General features: G+C 41.6%; 1 protein-coding gene across 5 annotated transcripts in view; it reads right to left on the bottom strand.

Moving 5' to 3' along the window:
- The window catches only part of RBL1 (RB transcriptional corepressor like 1), a 28,834-nt gene that overhangs the window by 5,159 nt on the left and 1,710 nt on the right, over nt 1–21,965 (bottom strand). For 4 of the 5 annotated variants that reach the window (XM_015647745.3, XM_015647749.2, XM_015647747.1 and 1 more), the window contains 14 exons: nt 20,764–20,828; nt 20,544–20,672; nt 20,279–20,439; nt 19,475–19,524; nt 17,665–17,848; nt 16,086–16,252; nt 14,086–14,198; nt 13,445–13,548; nt 12,767–12,904; nt 11,017–11,181; nt 10,712–10,847; nt 8,812–9,078; nt 4,587–4,765; nt 2,586–2,762 (listed from right to left, as the gene is read on the bottom strand). In XM_015647745.3, coding sequence (XP_015503231.1) covers nt 2,586–2,762; nt 4,587–4,765; nt 8,812–9,078; nt 10,712–10,847; nt 11,017–11,181; nt 12,767–12,904; nt 13,445–13,548; nt 14,086–14,198; nt 16,086–16,252; nt 17,665–17,848; nt 19,475–19,524; nt 20,279–20,439; nt 20,544–20,672; nt 20,764–20,828 — 2,035 coding nt within the window. The remainder of the gene's footprint in view (nt 1–2,585; nt 2,763–4,586; nt 4,766–8,811; nt 9,079–10,711; nt 10,848–11,016; nt 11,182–12,766; nt 12,905–13,444; nt 13,549–14,085; nt 14,199–16,085; nt 16,253–17,664; nt 17,849–19,474; nt 19,525–20,278; nt 20,440–20,543; nt 20,673–20,763; nt 20,829–21,965) is intronic. The other variant, XM_015647746.3, reaches the window with a different exon arrangement.

The raw sequence follows: 21,965 nt of genomic DNA, 5'->3' as shown, positions 1-21,965 counted from the left end.
GAATACATAATTTTAAAATTTATCTCTGGTGATGAAAGCATGAAAACAATAAAGGTTTTTCTTGTTCAGGAATTCCTTGTTTCTTAGTTACTAAAGCTTTTTGTTGCTTATAATGCTTAGGCATTACTCCTTTCCAGACTTTTCTTCCAGTGACACTTAAAATTAAGGAAAGGAAATATTATAAAGTCAAAAATGTGTTTTGTGAATTTGGAAACTGGATCCCTTAACTTTTTCTAAACAGAAAGTGGGGAAATCCTGAACAAGACATTAGGCAGGTATGTACACACATGCAATTTCACCTTGATTTTTTGTTTCAAAAAAGCTCATTTGTTGAAGTGCTTTGTTTTTCAGCCATACATTTGTAATTTTAAGAGCAGACAAGCAACAGTTTTTGTAATAGGATCCAGGAGACAATGTATGAATGTCTCTGGCTAAACTGTCAGGTCTCACACTGCACTGGAGACAGCATTCAAAAGCCTGTATTATAAATAACCCCAAAGCACCTGAAAAATTACACGATAAAATTGTAATTGAGCATTGACTATTACATGGCTTTGCTATCAGGATTGACATCAGGTGAGCCTAACCCATGCTGCAGCAAAGAGCACAGGTAGTTACAACTTTGTAGTGGTTTAGATTTGCCAATTTCGTTTTCTCGGCCAATGCACTAAATAAATGTTGTGGTTTTAAAGCAGTAACTAAAAAAATTACTTATTTCTTGCTGTGAGATATGGATTAGAACAAGAGCAAAACAGGCTTAAAACTTAAAAGGAAATAATGAAAGTTTATTAACAAAACTGCAAGAATAAGAACACCAGAATAAACTTCCAGAAAACCCCTTTTATCCCCCATTACCCACCATTCCGTCGTTTGCATGACAACATAGAGACAAAAAACTTTGGTGTTTAAAACAGTCCCAATTCCTTGCTAGAGTCTTTTCATCAGCCTTTGTAGAGAAACAGCTTCTTCTGCTAATCTATGGAGTTTCTCACAAGAAAACTAGTTCTGTTACAGTTTTCTATTTCTCTGATGCCAGCTGCCTGGAAATCTGCCATCAGTTCACTCCTCCCATTTCACATCACTCTGAGGTGTGTATGGGCCATGAGTCTAGGGATGGCATTTTTTAAGCATGAGTTATTCAAAGGCAAAAGTTCTCTTCATCTGTTTCTGTGAGCTTCACTGGAAAACAGTTTTCTCATTGCCCTCAAGGCCTCAAATCTTCACTTCACTCTGTTCCAGCACCTCACTGTATCACAATTACTCTACTTTTTGCTCAAAATCCACACTTTGAACACTCCATTCCTCCCAATATACTCTGTCATGAATTAAAGGAGTTTTTTTTCAGAACACTATTGTCCATCTCCATACCTTTAACAGAAAAATATTTCAGCTTATTAAAGCATCTCCTTATTCTCTCTTCTCCATCTAAAACTTAACTCTTTTCTTCACTGTCTTCTTCATGTTGACTGTCTCTCTCTCTCTCTCTCTGTCTCACTGGGAAAAAGGAGTAATCTCTACGTTTTATCCAGGTAGTAAAAGAATTAAAGTCTTGGAAAGCTGCAGATGTTGATGGTGTCAGGTTTCAGTCCAGCAGCAGAAATTACAAACCAAGCCAGGCCGGCCGGCTCCGTTTCTCCCCCCGCCCTCCACCTGAGGCCTTGTCCGGCCTGGAGGAGGGGGAAGGCCAAGACAGAGCCTGTTACCTTGTCAGAAGCCAGAAACCCAAAAAATACCAAGAGAACTCTGGCTTTACATCTTAAGGTGGTGTTCACAAGTTGATCTCACTTTTCAATGGTCAAAACTGCTGTCAATTCTTAGAAATGACCGATAATTGGTCAGGAGAAAAGACTCCCGCCAGTCACCAGCAGCTTCAACTTCCTTAGCCCCTAAAGCTATCTTAAAGGTAAAGTCACCCAAGACAAACTTAAATATCAGTTTCCCTCCACACATAGTTCTCCCCTTCATTTGTCCTCAAAAAAAGGTAATCCAGCCTCCTGCATTTTGTGTCTGAATTAGGGTTAATGGACACTGTAACCACCAGCTCAAGTTTGAGTCAAACCAATAGTCCAGTTTCATAATACAATTTAACACCACCTAAAATTAAAGCTGACAAATGGAATAAGAAATGAAGTACAACAGGCAACCACCTCAATTCCTCAGCCTGAATCATCAAAAGCTAAGAGGATTTTTGGGAATAGAAACCATCTTACATAAATTTACTCCTGCAAATTTCTGCACCTGCCTAATTCTGTAATTTTAATGGAATTTTTTACTGTCAAGGTGACAAATGGGACAGCAACAAATACAGGGCAGTAAGACCACACAGTGCTTTGTCTGTGTCAACCAGTGCTCACCGTGAATGCACTTGAGAAGAAAAACTGTCAAGAATTTCCATCAACAAGCTAGTGAGCTAAGATAATATGCAAAACAAAGAAAAAAACATACTAGGACTTCATCCACTTCTTGGAAGGATCTTCCCCTTCCCTCCAATAATAGGACGTGAATGAATCAAACCGTAAATGCTGAACCTGATGTTTTCAACTGAACATAAAAAAGTCCACTAATTTATTAAAACTACATGTTACCTTGGCCATAATGTAAAAAGCACAGAGAAGGAGCTGGTCCAAATGTCTGTCTTTCATAAGATCAGCACAATGAACCAACGTGAATTCAAAACATGTCCAGATCTTCCTGCGCAAGTCATTGGAAACGTCCAGTTTTAAGCACAGATCACGCAAGCGCACACTTGCCAGATGATACACCTGGAAGGAAAAGACACACAGTAAAGAGTGAAGCCAAACAAGCTTATCCTGGCCTGCAGAAATAAAAGACCTCAAAGCAGAGCTATTCTGTAAGGGCCACCAAGATGATTAGAGGGAAGACCTCTCCCATAAGAGCAGTCTGGAGAGGGTGGAGGTTGTTCAGCCTGGAGAAGAAAAAGCTCTGGAGAGGCCTCAGAGCCTCTTCCACTGCCTAAGGGGCTCTAGGAGAGCTGGAGAGGGACTTGGAACAAGGGCCTGGAGTGCCAATGGCTTCCCACTGGCAGAGGGCAGGGTTAGATGGGATATTGAGAGGGAACTCTTCCCTGTGAGAGTGGTGAGGCGCTGGAACAGGCTGCACAGAGAAGCTCTGGCTGCCCCATCCCTGAAGTGTTCAAGACCAGACTGGATCTAGTGGAAAGTGTCCCTGCCCATGGCAGGGGGAGGAATTATTTTATCTTTTAGGTCCTTTCCAACCAAAACCATTCTGGAATTCTGGGATTCAAAGACTAAGCAGTCCACTCTTCAGCTGTTGAATCTCTAATACTTACAGAAAATCCACCTAAAAACATTATGCCTATAGTTTCTCTACTGTATCCCTCCCTAACTATGTGCATTTCTTTCAAAGAAGGAAGGGGTAGTGTCATTTTCACTTGCTCTACTGAACAGGAGCAATAAATGAAAGTAGGGCAAAACTATTATTTTGAGTATGATGATCACTGTAAATGAAAGGTCAGAATTTAATGACAAATATAAGTCAAGGCTTTAGTTCTTCTTCACAACTAAGAGGAATTATATTGTCTATGAGGTTAGTCAAAGACATGGCTACTTCTGAAGTACTTCCCAGCCGAGAGTAAAGCTTCCAAAATGCAGCATTCCCAGCTGGCAGGTGGCTGATCAATTCTTAATCCTTTCCCAGAGAAACTGCCCATCACTGGCAAAATTTAACAATAAATGGTTCAGACAAAGGATATGGCTTACAAGTGTTTCAAGAATTCTTTTTTTGTATTAAGATGTACCTCAAAGATTGTTCATGGTAGAACTTAAGTTCTATTGTATCTATACAGATACCCTCAAAGGGGAAAACCTCTGAAAATAACTTACCTAGGAAAAAAGCAACAGCAAAAAAAAAATCTAATATTTTTGAGAGAGACTTATTTAGGGATATATTCTTTGTAGTCACCTAGACCAAGTTACCCCCCCTTCCTCCCAAGACCCCTCACAAAATTTACACTGAAAATGAAATCAACTAGAATTAAGTCACCTGAAGTTTCCCTGAAGTACATGAAGTTCTTAATTTTATCTTTAAATCCTGCATTATTTCAAACTTATTCTTTCTAGAAACTTTTAGCTACTGTGTTATTCACCACTGCTTTCTGAGCCCCCAGCCCAGCAAGACCAGCACTACTGGGCAGACTTAAAAGTGGCAAAGGAGCATCTCCAGATGCTGGATCCACAGCAGTGCACCTTTGAACGAGTGAGACACAGGAAAATCATCTCATGTCAGATCTGTCTAACCCTTGCAAATGTGGAGGCAATCAAAAGAGCCAAGAGAATCAAGAGAAGTAAAATCTGAAGTAAACTATGCTTTTGATATTTATTTATAGAAGCTCCTAATTAAAAAGAAAAAAAAAAATCTCACAAGTGGAAAGGGGAAAACTGGACTCTCTGCAACACTCAATATCTTTTCCCTTCTTCTTCAAGGTATACAAGAACTGCATATGCCAAGGGAAAGGCACATGAAGGTAATGGGAGCTGCAGAGGGAGGCAGGCTCCAGCATGGCTATGAGCACAAGTACAGCATCACTCCTGAGTAAGAACACTCACCTTCCTGTAGAACAGTGCCAAGGAGCCTGTTCTCTTGGGTTTGCTGGCTGCTGGCAGCTGCACTTCTTGTGCTTGGTTCCCAGGAGGGTGGCAGGGAGCCTGCACATCCACTTTACATGGCTGGCCTAAATTAATCGAAATGGGGATCAAGGTGATTCCACCCATGTCATTTGTAATACCTGCAGAGGATACACATATCCAGAAATAAACCAGTTGCTCTCCTTCTGATGCAGTCAAACAGCAAATCAAACTAATTTATGAACATTTGATACTAAAGACATCCTCTGTACTACAGTCTAAAAAGACTCTGTCCCTCAGACTCTTCAGAAATGGTAAAAATTACATTTCTGGTAAGCTTTAAAAGACAAATCTGAATGTGAATGTTCTTTTCTAAAGCTAGTCTGCAAGTACAAAGTTCACAACCAATCACAATTTTTGTACTTGGTTTTTCACTCTTTTAGGGAAGGTGAGCATTTTTTTATTATTATTCTTATTCTGCAAAACTGGCAGCATATCCTATACAGTCCTCATTAATTTCCTCAGTAATCAAATTCTCTTGCTGAAAACCTCCTTAAACATAGTAGTGCAGAATTTTTCTTTTCATCTTGTTATAGATGGGTAATGCGATGGTTGACTCTTGCAATTAAGGGATGAATTATTATGTGTATGCTAAGAGAAGTTACATTGATGTATAGTTATGTTACTGTGATTTGTTGTTTAGACATCCTCTGTTTTCTCCATGCTCCTCTTTCCCCCTGTATGGCTGCCAAGGGACAGTGGGGACATGTGGAGGGAGGGCTGTACCTGTGCCCCTGGTACATCTGGGAGGGCAGGCCTGTTACTCAGAGGCTTGGCATGAAAACACCTCACGTCCAAACAAGCTGCAAGAAAGCAGTCTCTACCACTGGACAGCGAAGAAGAGTTGATTAGCAGACTTTGGGAGGGGACAGGGTTACCTGATGCCATGCCAGGGGTATAAAAGGTGGGGCAGCCACTTTGGGGGTGAGCACGTGGCTGCTGGTCACAGAGACTCCCAGCACTGCTCCTTCTGCTTATTCAGTCTTTTGTTGTATTTTATTAAGGTTTTTAATAAACCTTAGAAATTTTTTACAAGTGGGTATTGTTTTTCACAATCTTTAACTATAGACCCAATTTTTAAATTAAGAAATGGCTATAAACTCATGGCTCATGTATCATTTTCAGAAATATTCAAGTATCACCCAACTTCCACAAAACAGAAGTCTCACAGTGTTTTGCTAATGTTAACACATAACCCTTATCCAGAAGTTCCAGAACCTTTGAGATTATAACAGACCAAAGTAAGACAAATTGCAGTAAACCATTAATGGAGCTGAGAACCAAAGTACTGCCTAATGTGTGAGGTATAACTGTGTCTTGGAGTGACTTTATGATACTGGTATCCACAATCACCTGATTTATGTTATATCTTAAGTTCTGTACCTTTAAGGCTTTGAGAGCTAGGGAAGTTGAAACTGCTGGAGGCTGATGAGAGTTTTTCTCCTGGCCAATAACTGGCCATTTCTGAGAACTGACAGTGGTTTTAACCATTGAAAAGGGAGATCAACCTGTGAACACCACTTTAAGACCTAAGCCCGAGACGTTCTTGCTCTCTTTGGTTTCTGGCTTCTGAGGAGGTAACGGGGCTCTGGTTCAGCCTCCTCCCCCCTCACCAGGCCGGACAAGGCTGCAGAGGGTGGGGGGGAGCAGGCCCAGACCGGTCTCTGGCTCCGTTTGCAGCTTCTGCCACTGCTGAGTTTCACCAGAGACTGCTGAGTAAGGAGAGAGAAAAGCCATTGCCCTGCGGCGGGCTGAGACAGTGACCACACTGTCCAGAGCAGCCATGAAGAATCTTCCATCGCAGACAGCTCCAGCCACTGCTCCAACAGAGATCACAGAACCATCTACAAGGCCTGGGCAAGATTTGAACCTTTTCACTACCCAGATGAGACTTGCAGATTAATCCTTTTTTCCAGAGAGAGGGGAAGAGAGAGAGCATGATCAACATGTAGAGACACCATAAACTATCAAAAATAGTGAAGAAAATAATTAAGCTTCAGAGTGGGAAGAGAAATAAGGAGATGCTTTAATAAGCTGAAATATTTTTCTGTTAAAGCTATGGAGATGGACAATAGTGTTCTGAAAAAACTCCTTTAATTCATGACAGAGTATTTGGGGGGGAATGGAGTATTTCAAAGTGTAGATTTAAGCAAATAGTGAAGCAGTTGTGATCCTGTGAGATGCTGGAACAGAAAAAGAAAAGTAATAGTTGAAGATTTGTAGCCTTTAAGAGGCAAAGAAAAACTTCTGTTTCCAGAGAAGCTCATAAAAACAGATGAAGAGAACTTTTGCCTTTGAATAACTCATCCTTAAAAACGACACTCCATCTTGACTCATTGACCCATACACACCTCAGAGTAGTGTGAAATGGGAGGAGAGAACTGATGGCAGAATTTCCGGGCAGCTGGCATCAGAGAAATAGAAGGCCATGAAGAAAATGGTTTCCTTGTAAAAAAACTCCATAGATTTGCAGAAGAGGAACTCTTTTTCTCTACAAAGACTGATGAAAAGACTATAGCAAAACTGAGACTGTTTTAACCACCAAGTTTTTTGTCTCTATGTTGTCATATGAACAAAAGAATGGTTGAGTAGTAGGGAAAAAAGCTTCTGGAAGTATTATTCTGGTTTCTTATTCTTGTAGTTTTTGTTAATAAACTTTCTTTGTTCCTTTTAAGATTTAAGCCTGTTTTGCTCTTGTTCTAATCCATATCTCACAGCAAGAAATAAGTAAGCTTTCTAGTGATTTCTTTAGTTACGGCTTTTAAACCATGACAAACTGGAAAGAGGATGAACTCCATGACCTTTTCTTCAAGAGGAGAAATCCTCAAGTGTGTTTGCAGGGATCAGATGTCTCCAAAGAGATGATGTCAATATAAACTTAAACTTTTAAGTTGTTGATGGAGCTTAGGATTGCTCCTTTTGTTTTCTTTCTCTCAGGGAATTTCCTCCCAAATGTTGCTGAGACAAAAACGACCTTTACTTACGAAATACAAAAGAAGTTGCCAAGGCTCAGGGGAAGGGTGGGAAAGGGTTTGGCTGGCTACTGTCTTTACCTGGGGGGGTTTTTTCTTTGGAAAGGAAAAGATACCTCGAGATTTTGGCAGGGTGGTGAAGGGCTGGGCTCAGCTCCTTGCCTTCTCTTGCAGTGGCTTCAGAGGAGGATGGTGCAGCTGCTGTTTACAGAGGGGGTGGCGAGTTCACTGCTGACACCGGAGCCCAGCTCTGTCCTGCTTCTCCTGACATGGGTGAGCCTTTGCTCATGAGAGCAATCGCTGAACTGGGACTTACTGGCACCCTGCCTCATTGGAAAGGACACTTGCCATCTCTTCAGGTACCTCAAGGGAAAAGACCAGGACCCTGAACCCCTTCCCTGAGGGCCCATTTACCCAGCTGTGTGAGGCAGCTGCTGCAGAGGAGCAGTCGCTGCTGTTCTTTTACTGTTCTCTGAGTTTTCACTACATCATAGCCCCAGTGCCTGCCAGGACACCCCCTGCAGCAATCTGCTCCTGTCTGCCGTTCCAGCCCGCTGCTCCGAGGTTCCTGCTGCAGTCCATTCAGCTTCCCGGCTGCTTGCCGTGAGTTTCCAAAGGAAGCCCCTTGTCCATCCCTTCCGCCAGCCCGCCCGCCATTCCCGTGTGGAGAGAGGCGGCCGAGCTGGCGCCACAGCGCCCCCTGCAGGCGCGGGGGAATCATCGCGCCCGCCCTGCCCGGCCGGGAGCCAGCAGCGCCCCTGCCGGCTGTGCCCGGAACTGCAGCAGAGGGGAAGGTGCCTGCAGCCGGGAGGAGGCTGGGACTGGCTCTCTGGGGCTGTTCCTTGCTGCTGCCGGGGCTGTTGTTTGTTTGCCTTCTTACACACACACACGTGTAAAGAACTGCTATTCCTTTGCCCATATCTGTGCCTGAAAGCCCTGTAATCTCAAAGTTACAATAATTTGGAGGAAAGGGGGCAATATCCTCCATTCCAAGGGAGGTTCCCACTTTCCTTAGCAGACACCCGTCTTTGACACCAAGACAGGTGCTGTTGACAAAATAACTGATTTTTTAGAAAGAAAAAGCAATATACTTTCAAGATGCATGGTTGGTCTAAGCATATCTTAAGAGCAAAGAAAACATCCTAGTAGAGAAGAAAAACAGCAGTAATTCCTACCGTGCAGTGGTATAGTGACCTTCTGTCCTGCTTTTCCAGGACCTGTAGTGGTTGTCATGGTTAGCACTGTCTGGGCAGGAGATGCTGATGTGTTTTCAGCACCAATGCTTGACGCTGGAGCAATTGTCAGCTTAGTTCCTTTTGTTAAGACTTTTTCCATCTGCATTTCTTTGGGGCTGTCTTCTCCAAAGAGCCTTCTCTTAGCACTTCCAGCAGTAGGAGAACTGTAGCGCTCATGAACGGAGATTGGAGACAATGGCTGCATGTCTGGCATGTCAAGGAAATAAAAATAAACCCAACAAAACCTTAACAGCAGCAGCTTAATGGAAATAATTCTGCAGAGAAGGAGAAAGGATACCTTCAAACTACACCAGTAGAGATCACTTGTAGTTCATGCCTGCTCTCAGAGTTCACCATTCTGAGGTGGTTAGAACAAGATCTACAGTCTGACTGACTCCTTTTGCAGTCACCCCAGAGCACAGTTCTGCCATCAGGTATTACAAGGAAGTTGAGCAGCCACTCTGATCCAGAGACTCAGGAACACACAGGATCATAGGTACTTACTCCAGTCAGCCTAGCAATTAGTAATATTTCCAAGTGTTACTCCTGTGAACACATTCCTCTACAGGAACCCTGACCACATTCCTTGGACATGATGTCTTCCCTATGTTCTGGCTTTCCAAGTCTCTCTAAACTGTCCCCTGTGGGGACACCTCCCACTGTGAGGTGACTCCACCCTCACACAGCCCCAGTTCCTCTCAGGCTTTTCTGTTGCTTTCAAATATTTACTCCAGTAGTAAACCTGACGTACACAGCACTAAGGTAACAAGCTTCTGTTCATGGGCTTTTTGCATTTCTGCTGCAGTCTGTGACAATAAGGGTGACAACAGTTTCCTATTTCCCATGAATCAGAAATTGTCTGGATAACTGGCCAGGTAAGATTGACTTGAGACCTTACTTTTAACTCTGACAAGACGGTTCCCTTGGTACCAGATATAAATAAACATTTCCTATCCCCACCATTCTCTAACTGAATTTAGGAGAAGCCTCTAGTATCAGATTCTCATATTCAAAGCTGTGTCTCACACAGCCTTCCCCATATATAAGATACCATCTCCAGTCTGGTTCCTCTTCTATCAGCGAGCCCTAACACTTACAGCAATTGCTTGTACACCTCCTTCCTAAGGAGTATTAAAAAAAAAGACCAGTCTTGTTTGTTGGCAGACAAACACCGAAGGGGACATTACACAACCCACCAGTCCATGGTACACCTGCAAGAACATATGGACCAGTGTCTGGGATACAATGAATGCAGCAATTCCTAACTAGAGAAGCATGCAAAGGAAACAGCAGTGCTGGCACTGCTTCTGCACCCTCACTGTCAGGAGGGTTCTGTGTGTGTGAGATGCAGGAATCTGCCAAGAGCAGTTCTTCAGAGGACAGAACACTGTAGGCAAAGCATTGTCCTCCACCCCTGCACAAAAACAGTGTAGGAAGCAGGAATAAATGTAGCTCTGTCATTACATTAAAGTCACCTAAAATCCAGTCAAACTCACTAAGCATAAACTAACAGAAAGCAAAATAAAAAAACTGGAAAATCTGAACATGAGTGGACAATAAATGATTAGATGACAACCCACCTCAGAGTAAGGTCACCCTGGCATCAAACCAGGAGCAAAATCTGCTCCAGACCTGACAATGCAAAATCTGCATTGTCACAACTCTGCTGCCAGCGAGTGACAGCACTGGTTTGAGTGCATCTAGACCTTTCCCTGATAAAATAAATTTCACAATTCTGAATGCTCAATTCAGATTCAAGGTTGCTTTTTGCAATTACAAAGAAGTTTAAAACCCCTCTCCCCAAAATCACTCATTCAAATATCAGAAGCCTTGAACATACCTCGTCTTAAACTCCCACCAAGATCTGTCCGAACCTCTTTCACTCGAGGATGAATTATGGGAGATAATGGCATCATGGGCAAGTGCCCAAACCCACTTCCTCCATTGCTGGCCTCAAAATTACTGGGAAATATTACCTGAGAAATAAGGAATGTCAGTGTAAGGTAACAAATTAACTTCCCTTCTTTGTGACAATCTATTAAAAGAAGATTTTCTCCAGTAATGGTCTCATTTGAACAGTTTTCTGTATAAAACAAGTAATAAAAAGAATATGCATTTTCTAGTAACAGGAATGAGATCACATACTTCTTCACAGGTTGGGACTTTGTTATCTGAGGCCTCAAGTGCATTCCAGAGTGCTGAGTTCCGAGTCCAGGCCAGACTCTCCAGAATCTGTTCCTCAATGCTATTGAGGTGCTTCACCATGTCTCTGGAAAGTCCTTCCTCAGACCTAATCAGCACTTCTATAACCTGATGGCAATGACACAAACACAGAACAATGTCACACTGCTCATGTTTAACACCATCAAACTGTTATTTATTTCAGGCTCCTGTTCAAAATATCAACACAGAGTGCTCCAGCCTCCTCCTCACATCTTCATCTTCCCCAACTCTCTTCTGATCCCTCTTTTTTAGCCCCCTTTCCCAAACAACCCTGGAGCTGGAAGAAGACAGCAGATAGGCAATCAGTGCAGAACAATCCACTCCAGGGGCTTTTATGGCCCTCTCTCACCACAGCTAACTGTGCACAAGTGAAAGCACTGGGCACATGCAGCACTGACCTGGGAGATGTGGTCAGGTGCAGCTGCCCAGCAGGGGATGTGACAGCCCCAGCATTTCAGCTCCCCTTCCTCACAAACAAAGAGCCCATGACATGAGGAGCTGAAAACCACTGATTTAAAGTTTGATTTAAGAAGCACTCAGAACCCTTAATGCGAATAAATGGGTCTGACTGATCAGAGCTGACTGATCCCCTGCAGTATCATACTCCAACACAAGACCCACCCTGTGTTATTCCTGTGAGAGGAGCATTCAGCCTGTTTTCCTAAAGCTCCAGAGATGGAAATGCCATAAAAGCTTCCCGGAAGCCCTATTGATATGTTTAGTTATTCCTACAGAAGCTAAACCCAGAGAACAAAGTTACAAATATCACAAGTCTCTCTAGTGTGAGACCTTTGCAATGGTAATTTTTGTTCAAATAAGAGTGCTGCAAGAATATACACTGAATGGCTGAGAAAATTGAAATCAAACATAAATCTGTTCCACAAAGTTGGATGTGCACCAGTTTTGATGCAGGCCACAACAATATTGACCATCAGCCACAGCAATATTGACACATTTGTTACAGCACCAGTACTGCCCTGCAGCTGAGGAGTAAAGGAAAAAGGAAGGATAGAATACAAACCAGCTTTCCCAAAGGTTTCAATTTTTTGGTTGCTGTCATCTAAACAGAACTACTTGATTTATTCAGAACTAACCCCAGTAAGCTGCAAGGCATCCAGCAAAAACTGGAGGCACATGGATAGGTGAAAAAAAGATTGAAGTAGTAAAGAATCAAGTTACACTGGAAGTGGGGAAAATATGGTTAAATAAAGAGCAAAACCAGAGAACACCCTGGAAAAGATACTCTGTTACATACAGGAAAAACCCCCAAACTTAGCAAAGCCAGCCTGTGATAAGTAGTAGCGGCCAAAGGCAACATTTCAGATCTGTATCTGCTATTTCAGAACTGCATTGCATTCAATAAATATAAATATCAACAAAATATATGCTTGAAGGCTTTAGTCTAGTAAAAGTTGATCAGCAGTATGTTACAGATCAGTACCATTTACAAAATGTGACTTTTTCTTTATATTTCAGTTTCATCTCTGGCATTACACCTTCCAAACAATACATTTAAGGAGCACCAGAATTTAGAATAGGCCTAATGCAATTAGTATCAGTCCTTGTCTTTCCCTGACTCCCTAGGGAGGAAGAACATCATCCTCTATGACCCTCAATCCAGTTACATGCCATTTTTTAATACAGACCCTGTCCTAAGCCAATGTTTATTTACCTTATAGAAATAGAATGGCCTGAGGTCAAGCACTTCAATGATCCAGGGGAAGGTGCGAGGGGAGCTGTAAGCGAAGAGCACAATTTCCAAGCAGCACGCCAGGAGGGAGCGGTGAAAGAGATCCTGTTCCAGGAGAGCCTGGAGAGACCACAGAAAATGGCACTGGCCTCAGATTTGGCAAACAGAAGTTGGAATTTTGTGGCACTAACACTACACAGCTTATTGTTGGAAAGAAGCTGGCTTCTTCTCCCATCCACAACCTCCTTTTCACAAGAAAGTTGAGGAGACAAAAGTAGAGTAACACCACCAAAATGATCATATTTTGCATGCTACGGACAAATGAACTGGCATCCTTTGCATCACAAAGCAGAGCAAATGCAGTGCTGTCTAACATAAAGTATTGATATACTGTTCATTGGATAAAGAAGAGAATAAAGGTTATCTGTCCATAAAGTTGTGATTCTAGAAGGCAACACAAATTCAGATGTTTAATTATGATAGTTGTACTGGTTTAAATAGTAGAAGAAAAATACATTTTGGCAGCTCCCATGTATTTCCCCTTTTTAGTATTAACAATATACAGAGTGCTTTACAGTGCTTTGTTCTGGAACTGCCTGAAGATAAACTCCAAGAACAGTTAAAAAAAGTGTTCTAATGTTTCACTGATTCTTTACTTACAGTCAGATCCTTCCCATGCAGTCTCCGTGTTTCTTGCACCATTATAGTCTCCAAGATTTTATAGTACAAGATCTCTGCCAGTTTTAATCTGTTTACAGCAAAATCTGAAATTTAAAATCAACAGAGATTAAATCCAATGCCACTGACACAAACAGGGTTAAGACTAAACTGACCAGCACCTGTCCTCATCCAAAATAATAGTTATGTCTGGTAAATACAGACTTTGCAAACAGAAAAAAAAAAAAAAGTTCATAAATACACTAATACAAATGAAATTCCACAAATGTTTTAAAGGATTATTTATTGTAATATTTCTTGTGATCTTAATTTTCAATAATTGTTTTCTTACTTGCTTTCAGTTTCCTTTAAATTTTAAAGCTAACAAGAATGCAAGTATAAACTTGTTAAGAGTTGCTTTTCCATGACTTCTTGGTTATCCCAGTTTGAACTGCAGCCTTGGGATTACTCTGCCATAAATTTTTACTCTTTACAGTGTACTGTTTGACAGCAGCAGTTTTCTGCTTGGGTGTATCCTGGGACAAAACCAGCTCCACTATATTAAATACAGAAAACAGTAGAGGTATGCATTCTGTTTGCCCTGGTTTAGTATTTTGAAACACCCCATGCCTTTCACTCCATACCTATGTGAGATCCTGGCTGCTCATCCGTTGACTGAGTGTAGCTGCAACAGAAGGTCTCACCAATTTCCTTCACTCTGCTCATGATGCTTTCCAAGGGACTATGGGCACAAGACCTGAAGCCAAAGGCAAATAAAGCCTTGTTTGTATAAATTAATATCCAGCTTAAAAAAATAAATATCAAGAAACAACAACCATAAAACCAAAATAAAAAGAAAAGCCGATTATACTGAGCATTCCTTATCAGCAAGAACCTGTATTACACAAACAGAGGAAAACATAAAACACATACAAGAATCATGTCCTCTCTTTCTAACAGGGCCAGGGAGGATATGCAGATCTTGGAACAAACTCAGGAGAAAGCAAGAACCATAGCAGCACAGTGAGGAGAAAGATGAACCTGCCAGGAGTAAGGATGCTACAACAGGCACCCATGACACCACACAGGCCAGGCTGTTTGAGGGAGCACAGAAAAGCTTAAAGGAAGCTGCAGCAGCATTTTCCCATTTCCTACCAAGACTGGGAGAACTGATGAACTTCATGTTGTCACTGCCATAAAAAAGGGCCATAGTATCTCTGGCTGGAGATGCCCTTTCTGAATGCTTCTGAATTTTCCAGCAGCTCTGTTTTAGAGGACAGTGGCCTGTGGCTGGTGTCAAATTAAGACACTAAACTACTCTGAAAAGCTAGAATTAAAATCAGCTAAGGTTTCTCTTTGAACAAAGCCTTCTAATTAACTTCAAAGCTTTCTTCATGGAATTTTAATTTGAAAAAGAAAATCCTGAAAAACATAGATATTACACAGTCCAAACTACAGTTCCTCCACCTCTTTCAGGGACACAGTATATATACTCCAGTGCTTGCTGAACTCATATCCAAGATGAGCAGAGCACTCATCACAGGTCTTGCAAAGGTTTACTCAATTCTTGTTCCCATTTTAATTTTTACCTCTCTCTTGACAGTCTGGTTTATTATTTGAAACAAACACATGTTTTATTAGAGATTACAGACACATTAATGTCTTAATTGTATAGTATAAACAGTATCAGTCCTTATAAAAACAAAGAAACATTCAACACAAATGCATCCCATAAAGCACAGCTGCAAATTTTTAAGAACTAGTGCTAGCAAAACTTTCAAATATATATAACTCCAAAGATGAGAATGGTAAGTAATATTTTTCACCTGTTTATGATGGTTATTTTAAAAAAACATTGCTTCTTGCACTTCAAATATTAAGTGCTAATACTAAACATCCATTCTGATTTGTGAAAATACACCTGGAGACATTATTACATTGTAATACAGCAGGACTTTAACTTGGTAAGATATTAGGCAAACACACAGCATCTTTACAGGTATTTACTATTCAATTACTGCTTTTTATGAGCTATGCCCAGGGAGGAAGGCAGAAATCTGAAATGTGCTCAGGGAACAGCCACCAGAATACCCTGAGTGGGAAACATGACTGCTGCTATTCCAGGTCAGCACTGACAGTGACAACGCTCACAGTGAGGCTCATCCTTGTGCCATGGGGTTAGACCAACACACCCTGAAGTAGTGTGAAGGAAAAATGGGCAAGGTGTAAGCTGCTTTTAGTTTTATCTTCCCAGCTGAGGGCAAAGACTGCAGCTTGTTCACCTGACAGTTTCCACCCTCCTCCAAAACCTCTGCCAACATGGTTACCACCACATCTTTTAATTGAGAAGTACTTATTTAAAATGTAAACAAATAAAAAAGCAGACAAACAAATTTCAAGCAGACAGACAAATCAACATCAGCAAAAGCTGAAGCCCCATTAACACAATGGTGGTGACAAGTCAGATGGGTGGGTGTGTGTGTGTTCAGCCATCCTTCTCCAGATGAGATCATCTAGAAAACAGAAGATCCTTCAACAAGAAATAATACAGAAACAGACCAAAATATTCTCCCCTGAAAGGAAAAAAAAAACCCAAAAGATGAGTTTCTGTGTCAATGAGAGCAGCTGAAGTGGGCATACTCACTCAAAAATAGCTGTAAGTTGTTCACTTGGTGCATTTTTCAACCCAGCCACCATGCTCTGCAAGCGGCTCACGCTCTGTGTGGCTGAAGCCACGGGAGTGATGGCAGCTTCCTTTTCTCTCAGGTATCTTCTGCCAGTCAGTGGAGTTGAAGGTGCAAATGACCTTTTCTGTCAGATGAAAATAATAAATAGAAATCAGCCAACAAAACTGTTTCAATTACCTTCCAAATGAGCATCTCCTGCAAAATTCCTTCAAGAATTAAAATGACATCACTAATACAACCACATGAAGGCTTCATCAAACCTGTGAGCTCAGAAGTGACTGAAAACAAGCCAAAGTTTTCCCAGGACTCCATAAATATAAAATATAATGAATCTTTGTGCAGCCAAAAGTTAACTCAAAGGGATTTTACAACTAAAACACAGTAAAACAAGACCTAAAATCTTAAAACCTATAAAATTTTAGACTCATTTGAACATTGAAAATACAGGGTAAGGAAGAGGAAGCACATGCTTCCATTCTCAATCCCTGACTGCATTAGCTGACACAAGGAGTGGGTGGTAGAGCTGCCCAGAAGAGATTCACAGGAGAACATTCCTTGGGAAATGGGCCTCCCTTCATCCAAAGGATGAAGCAGCAGTGAGCAGATGGAGCTGTGTGGACTGCACTTATCTATTTATATCCTGCTCTCTGGAAGTGAAACAATAAAGTTTTTGGATTTATTTATCTGAACTGACAACATTCTGAAGATACAACGCAAATAATGAGAAAAGGTTAAGCCTGCACAGACATTATGCATATTCATATACTACAGAAACTGAAGCTCAAAATGAATAAAACCCATTCAGATTGCCTGAATATGAAATACACTTATATTTGTGAGAAAAAGATAAGACATATGATTCATTTACACTAGCACCAGCATCTTAAAATAAGAATTCTTATTTTTTAATTGACATGTAAATCAAACAGCATATAGTTCTTTCACATAGCCAGTACTATCTCTCCCCTTATCCAAGAATAAAAAGTAATCAAGCAACTGTTTTCCTGCATGTCAACTTCATTAAATACATTTTACATTTTTAAACATAATGAAACATTAACTCTGTTTATAGATTATTTTTTTAATGAAGAGAGATTTTGTTGAGGTTTTTGCATGAATCTTATTTTCCATAGAAGAGTAGGAAAGTTGACTTTTCCTTTCCTAAGAAAGGAAACAGTGGGAAAACAAATGAATTCAGTGTCAAGGTTTTGTGGTATGATTATGGCATATAAATGAAGCTTGACCAAAACTAAGTCCTACATATTTGGGTATTAATTACTTACTGATTTTTCTTGCACAAAACCAGACAATACACATGAAGTGCACTCATTCTGTTTAAGGAATAGTTATTTTAAAAATTCCACAGGAAAGGAGATAGCACCTTTTCTCCTTAGCAACACAGCACTGAAGCCTGTGTTCACCATCTTCCTCCCAGCAAGAAGAAATTTCAAGTCAACCCAATGATTCAAAGAGTGTATAAAGATGGGAAAACTTGAAGGAGAACTTCAAGTGAGCTTGCCATTTTAAATTAATCACCTTTTCAAAATGCTGCTGCAGATGACACTCCATGTGAGCTCTTGCTGCTGTTTTCTCTCCTGGCACATCTGCAGGGAATTTTCGAGTGCCAATTTCTTCTTCAGCATCAGCTCCCAGGAAAACTCTCTCATCAAAGTCACCCACAGTCAGAACATACTCTTCATACTCTTTATTCAGTGCTTTGCTGAAAGAGAGGCCCAGGTTTGATAACAAAGGTTTAACTGCTGAACAAAGAAAGAAGGTGCCCCAGGAGTGCTGGTACAACCCCAAACCAGCACAGGGTCAGAGTTTCATGCTCTGGACAGCAGTGCTGCTCCCACCTCCCTGAGCAGCCTGGCCCCAGCCATCCCTGCCTGCCCTTGGACCCAAAACCTCTCTAGGATCACTGCAGGAATCACTCTTCCACCAGCATTTGGATCTCAGTAAGAAAAGGGAAAAAACAACTTTGCTTTCACACCAGTTGTAAATAAACCAGTCTGGAAGTGCTCAGCTGCTCAGAGGTTAAGTCTGTGCACACACAAGGAGAACTGCACCCAACTCACTCTGCTGGATTTCTGGGTTTGCCACTCTGTAGCCCATAATTTTCCTAATGGTACAGAGGAGAGGAAAGTGAGGAGTTATTTCTGGGTTTTATTTCTAAAACCATCACTGACATGTGACTCCAAACAAATCCTTCATTTTCTTTATTCCAGCAAACCCATCTGGAAAAAAGGAATGTTTAATCCCACCAGGGTTGCAAAGCTTTAAGTGTATACTTGGGAAGTAGAATGGAACTTCTGGATGAAAATCAGAAATGGCTTGAATCAATAATCCTGGCTGCAGTTGGGCCAGGAATGCAGTTCCAGCATATATAATAACGGAATAAAACAATGTATTCATGACACAATCAACTCTGTGATCCCACAAGAAACCTGATTGTATCACAGGTTCAGCTGCCCCATGTCTTTTAGGAAAAAGTAAAGGTCTGTGGAAAGTTGGACAAAAAACCCCCCAGAGACGCTTACAAGTGTCTTTGAGGTGTCAGACTACTTGCAAAATAACAGGGACTACTGAATCATTCCACATGACAGTATTACTGAAGGAACACTATTAAAGTAGAAATACTAAGAGAAATTCAAAGTTCAATTATCAAATAAATGAGTTTGTATCTAAATTGAGGTGTTATCTGCATTGTTAAAACAACTGAGTCCTTGCTCAAAATTCCCAAAGCAAACCAACAAGTTAAAAGCTCACAAAAGCCAAAAACAAATTAATAGGTATTTTTCCAAAAGGCAAAAAAAGCCTGACAAGGATTTTTTATAGTTTGCATTTAAAGTAGCTTTCAGAGGTGAATTCAGACTTTCTGAAACAACTACACTTGCCTCCCAAAGAAATTGTTCACCTCTTTTTTGTGGTTTTGCAATTGTTCTTTGCTTCTTTTTCTTTTGAGTCCATCTGCTGCCTCCACAGATTTATACACTCAATTAGAAACAGAGAAATAAATTTAAGAGATTTCCCTACTTGAGCATAATACGTGTATAGAAACACATCTGTGACCTTCAGAGCCAAGGTTTTGATTTGCATTACATTATTCAAAGGTTACAGTTGCCAGAAAATCAGAGCAAGTACCAAAAAAACTGACATCAAGAAGAATCTCTGCAGCTTGAACCCCTGACATTGGGGTTTCAGCCAGAGAGCAGCTTTGATGGACAAATAATCAAAACCCACTAGTTATGGCAAGACAAAGGAATAGGAAAACAGATTTAGTACAGAAAGGTCTGTGCTTGACATGAACAAAGTCCTATGATTAAGAACAAAAGCTGTTACTTACCTATTTTCTGTAAAGTTGCAAAGATCCAACAGACAATCTCCTTTTAAGATCTAAGAAAAAAAAGCAGAAATATCTTAGATAATAAAATCAAAATTGCTTCAAGTCTGAGGGCATGATGGTTTTAGTCAAAAAGGAAATGAGATTTAGGTGCATAACTGGACTCTTTTTTTGCCTAGATCAAAGGGCTACAGTGCCATTACCAAGACAAAGAACAAAGCCCAGCTGGATCCAAGCTCCATACAAACTCACTGCTCAGAGCCAGCCCTGCAATGTGGCATCTGTTCACTGCTGGGTTAGGGACTGGCTCGATGAGCAACTACAAAGAAGCTTCTGCAGAGCTTGCAAAACGTTTCCAGGATCAGAACTGGACACGACAATTTGTATATCTGCAACCTCAACCTCTCCTTCCAATTCATTCTGCTCAACTTCAAGACAAGCAGCAGGACCCACACTCCCAGGACACATATCCCATACAATTATTTCACAAGGAGATAACTTTTTTTTGTTTGAAGAAAACACCATCCTTCATGATTCAGTTTCACACTGCCAAGAAAGGAAAGCAAAGATTCTTCACTGACATAAAAAGGTGAAAGAGAGACCTTACAGCACCCAGCATTAGAAGTGTGAGGGAATTCTGCTCCTGCTAAAATGCAAAGAAAACTGGAGCCAGCCTGAGTTCCTTTGCTCACGAACAAGTTCCTTTGCTCATTTCCTTTGCTCTCCCCTGTGGAATGTGCAGCACTTAAAAGGTCTCAAGACCACCATGAAGCACCACCAAGTGCTCATAAAACTCACAAGTTATACCTTCCTATCAAACAGCTTTGCAATGTATGGTTTGAAGTAGTGCTCCTTTATGCCTTTCGCTTCCACGAGGAGCCCGTCGTGCAGCTCGCAGAGCATGGCCACGATGCAGGGAGGATCCTCAGAGGCTTTGGTCTCCAGAGTGTAGAATTCCACTGGTAAACCTGGGAACCAGGAGGAGGGGGAAAACAACCAACCTTCAACTTCATTTCAAACGAGCCAAGAGAACAAAGCACACTTGATTGTAAATAAGCTGTCCCCACCATACCTTTAAATGATGGATTTAGCAAATCTCTTCTGTTTGGACACAGAAGGGCATTGGCAAAAACCAGGTCCAAGCAGCACAGAAGTAAATGATAGGAATTTACTAAATCATCTCCAATCATATGGAAATTACCTTTAAGAGACAGCACATCACGTCAAGCAACACAACAGAAGATCACAGCTGGGAATGTATACAAACCACGAAGGCAAATCAAGCAGCCTACCCTTAGTGTACACAAAAAGAGTCCAGCAGAAGTTGAAGAGATCTTTGACACTACATGGCACCCGCCTGTCAACAAGAAAAATGGGGGGAGAAATTACTCTTCAGTTCCAGGAAGCCAAACCTTGTTCTACAGCACAAATTCCATTCCATTTCCCTGCTCAAAACAATGGCTGGAGCTGCTGTCTCAATTCCACATTAAGGCACAGTCTAAGCTACATGTCAGTCCAGTCAGTTCAGCTCTCACTGCCTGACAGACAGTGCCCAACCTGGCTCCATGGAGTGTCCTGCACACATCCACAACTTCCCAACCCTGTTCCCAAGCCAAAGGCTGCCTCTGGCCTCTGACCCTACCACATTCTTCTCCTGGTGTCAAACCTCCCACAGAACCCTCCAGCAGCCACAGGTGGGGAGGTGACAAAGGCTATATATATTCCAATGAGGGTTTTCCCAAAATATTTTACTAAAGCATCAGCCTTCAGAGCAGGCAATTTTAGCTTGTACTACAGCTCAGCTGCTGACTCCTGTTTGGAGCAGAACTATCCAAGCCCATGGAGCTGGAAGACCAAGGAAGACATGACTCAGCCCACAGAGCAGCCAAAGCCACGGTGGCACCAACCAACACTGCTCTGAGAAAGGAACATGAACAGAGCACTTGACAGAGCACCTCCTCTGCACTCTGCCTGTGGATGTGGAGTTACACAGGAGCATTGTACCACAACAATTATCTCCCCTCACATCCAGAGAACCCACACGAACTAACAAAAACACCTTGCAGATCCACATCTTGGCTGCCTCATCCCCAAGGTTACATTCTCTCTACAAAACTGTCACAGTCACATATTCTTGCAGGGAATATGGACACACTCCTTTCAATAAGGCAGATGTTTCATGTGTGTGTGGAAAATGACACCACACATTTCCAAATTTGTCATAAAAATGTGCACATCAGCTGTAACTTCCTCCCATTTGGTGTTTCCATTCATCTGGCAACCACGGCAAACACCTGGCAGCATGGAGGCCACAGGGATGTGACAGCCCCAAGCAGAAGGATCATGGCATGATCCCAAACCCCTGCCACCACTGCCAAGACAAAACACTCTTGTGCTACTTCAGCTATTTCTGCTAAACATTTAAAGTGTACCTTGGAGCTAACCCACCTCATGGTACCTCTCCCCACCACACCCTGACAATCTCACAGCAGGA

This window comes from Parus major, chromosome 20 (assembly GCF_001522545.3).
Source record: "Parus major isolate Abel chromosome 20, Parus_major1.1, whole genome shotgun sequence".
NCBI classification, from domain to species: Eukaryota; Metazoa; Chordata; class Aves; order Passeriformes; family Paridae; genus Parus; species Parus major.
Note: the sequence above shows the minus strand (reverse complement) of the source record. Positions and strands in the feature narration are given on the sequence as shown.